Source organism: Pteropus vampyrus, unplaced genomic scaffold (genome assembly GCF_000151845.1).
Source record: "Pteropus vampyrus isolate Shadow unplaced genomic scaffold, Pvam_2.0 Scaffold80, whole genome shotgun sequence".
NCBI classification, from domain to species: Eukaryota; Metazoa; Chordata; class Mammalia; order Chiroptera; family Pteropodidae; genus Pteropus; species Pteropus vampyrus.
Window position 1 is genome coordinate 2294564 of NW_011888861.1, and position 3269 is coordinate 2297832.

Genomic DNA, 3269 nt, shown 5'->3' on the forward strand with positions numbered 1-3269 from the left:
AAAGAAAATTAGTCTGATACAGGGATCACATTAGGAAGATACACTCAGCCATTACTATAACTACAAATGTAGTACCAAAGGAACAAATGGTAAATATTATAAGGAGCAGTAAAAATGTTTAGCCTGATTAATGTTTTGAAATGATCTTCACGAGTGGAAAAACTGGCAGTAAAACTCATTTTGAGGTTCACTTTCTTTTGTAATAGTACTGTTACTGTGAAACTACCCAACTTTTGCAGAACCTCTCTCACATGAGCCAAATTAAAAATACAAAACAACCAACACGAGGAAAGTTCTATTCCCTAATAGTCTGCATTTTTTTCTGGCTGTGGCTGAGAAAGTTGAAATTTTATGTTGTAATTACAGTTTTCCTCTTTTGGACTACCCCTGTGGCTTTGTTGACAGCCCACAGCTGCCTTAATCTTCCATGCAGGTTAGAAGACACATAGAAAGATGACACATAGAAAGCCACATTCACCAACAAGATAAAAAGAGGAGTGCACACATACCTCGTTCAAATTTTAACCGCTGATAAAGCTGAAATTGATCCACAGGTACCAAACAGGCAATCTGAAACAAAAGACATTAGAAAGATGAGGTTTCAGTCATCAAAGAGCCCTAGGTTACCAGCCTTTTATGAACACTCTTCTTTTTTTTTTTTTCCACTTACTGTACCTTCTCTATACAAATTTTTTGCAAACTTTTTTCCTCTGCACTGTTCATGCAATAACACAAGCAGCAATCCCCAAGTCATCCCCAATCCTCTGCCATGGCTAGGAGTCCCTCAAGTCACCAGCTACAGAACCCACTTCCATTCTGTGGTCAGCGGCTATTAAGACCAGAGAACAAAATTTTTGGATTTCCCAAATTATTTGTGTGCATGTATAAAAGATGTTCTTTTTTTCTCTGGATTCATTTAAGAAAATTTTTGAAGACTATAGTTCGAGCTTTCAAACACTTAAAAATTAAGGTCAGGTAGAAAGTGCCTCAGGGATTATGAAAACTTCATTTGTCACCCATGGAACAGTACCTTCTGAGCAATATAAAAATCATTTCTTCTGACAAAAAAACACTTCATGGGGCCCTTGGTTATCATGCGTTGTCATCCATGCCCTGGTAGAAGAAGAAACGCCTAAGAGCTTTCTTGTGGCTCAACTCCCATTTCCAGTTCAGATGGCAACGTGAACCAAAGCTTTACTAGTAAACAACAATGACCATACCTAACCAAATAATGTTTTAGATTAATCACTTTTAAATTGCATTTCAAAGTCAGATGCAGGCAAAGCTAACTGTTCTTAAACCGGCATTCTAAAACTAATAATCCATTGATGTCAACATGTGAGTATATTCACATTGCTTAAAAAATTTATAACTGAGAAAAATCAAAGGATTTGATATTGGGCTTCCAGATATTCAGCAAGTTGATACAAGACATAGCAATTCCAACTCTAAAGCATTACATATTTTTGGTATAAAATATATCTAGATGGAAGTTTTTGCGACTAACGGAAAGGAGTCAGCTCTGAGAAAACCGAAGTAAAAAAAATGAGACAGCAAAGATAGTACTAAACAAATATAATACATTTTAAAAGGTATTCAAAATCTAATCTTCCCCTTCATCCACAAAAAAAAATCAATTTGTTTATTTTGCAAATAAATTAAACTAAGTTACTTTAATGTAACTTAGAATGTATAAAGAGTGACAAAGCAGGCAAGTTTCATCTTCTTCATTTCAAGTAAAGTGTGGTAAAACATAAACTTAATTTTAACATTTTTCTCCAGCTGGGGGAAAAAATGCTGTATTTTCATCTGGCACCTTAAATAAAACTTCCTTAGCACTTACTATAAAAAAGTTATGATTACTTTTGTTATGTGTATTTTACCATAATTTTTTAAAGTATGGTTAGACTTTTATTGTACTGAAAGCCAGTTCTGTTTCATGTGTCATACTACTACCTGGACAGCTTCCCTAAAAGACAAAGGTGTCTCAAATAAAATGCAGAATTGGAGACAAGGTGCCGGCAAGTGAAAGCATGAGAGGCATTAAGAAATTAGAGTTCAGTTCTTGACTTAGTCATTCATTCATTTGAGGTGGAGGACAAGTAATCTAATACTACATCAACTTTTGAGCCAAGGTGATTTGGGGAGTGATACCATTTGGACCCAAGAGACTTTAACGGTACTATATAAAGCTATATTTAACAACCCTCCTTCAAAAAAAGCTATTTGAGGTTTTTGATTCTATGGGACATTTCTGTACTCTACTTGACACCGTCTAAAATTGTTTCTGGACTGATGAATATCTTCTTCAAACCCCTCATAATCAACCTCTAAAAATTCCAAGTTTTTTCAATGACAGCAATTTATTTAACAGCTAAGTCAAATATAGTTTATAAAAGACAAAGCAAACAGGAGGTAAATATTTGACTCTGATGAAATGCTAATGAAAAAATGACAGAAATTAATGCAGTAAAAAGTCAACAGTAGAGATGGATGTTTAATGTTAAATTACAAAGATAAATTTCATCAGAGGGCACAATATTGCCAACAGGGAAGTCAGAGGTCTCAAATTTTTTTGTCTTGCACTCTACTTTGAATCTCTTATTTATTATTTTTTAGGTCAAAGGTTTGTATGGAATTAAGCCTTAATAAGATAAATCAATTTTTCTATTGAAATGTAGGATCACAGAAAGTTAGTTCCATCACTTCTCACTCTGTTTGATACTTCTGAAGTAAAGATAACCCCCAAAACACACCATTCTCTGCCCTACCCCCACCACTTAGACTTGTGTTTTCTCCACAGACTCACTGACGTTCTGCTATGGCTAAAGCACTGGCTGGAAGCCTGGGGATACTAATAAGGAGCTGCCCTCAAGAGACTTAAATTACTCAGGAGGCAACAAATACACAAAAGTTTTTTAAAAGATCTACTCCTTGATCTTATCATTTGTTGTGTTTCACAGATTAGAGCTAATTTCCCTAAACATTTCAGTCACGCTTTTTGGCTTTAGATGAGAGAAAGCTGGATCTGATTTAAAAAAAAAAAAAAAAAAAGAAGGAAGAAGGGAGAAAGAAAAGAAGGAAGGAAGGAAGAAAAGGAAAGAAGGAAGGAAGGGAGGGAGGGAGGGAGGGAGGGAGGAAGGAAGGAAATAAGAAAAAGGTCCAAAGTATTAAATTCCTGGTTCCATTGCCATTTGGAACTAAGTTGCTATTGCTCAAGGTCTTTTATAATTATAAAATTGAAATAAATGTTTTAGGAAGGCTCAATC

The 3269-nt window shown here is 35.0% G+C and overlaps 1 protein-coding gene across 1 annotated transcript in view; it reads right to left on the bottom strand.

Moving 5' to 3' along the window:
• The window catches only part of RNF144B (ring finger protein 144B), a 63618-nt gene that overhangs the window by 18037 nt on the left and 42312 nt on the right, over positions 1-3269 (bottom strand). Inside the window, exon 3 of the mRNA XM_011362839.2 lies at positions 510-570. Within this exon, the coding sequence (XP_011361141.1) occupies positions 510-570 (61 nt within the window). The remainder of the gene's footprint in view (positions 1-509; positions 571-3269) is intronic.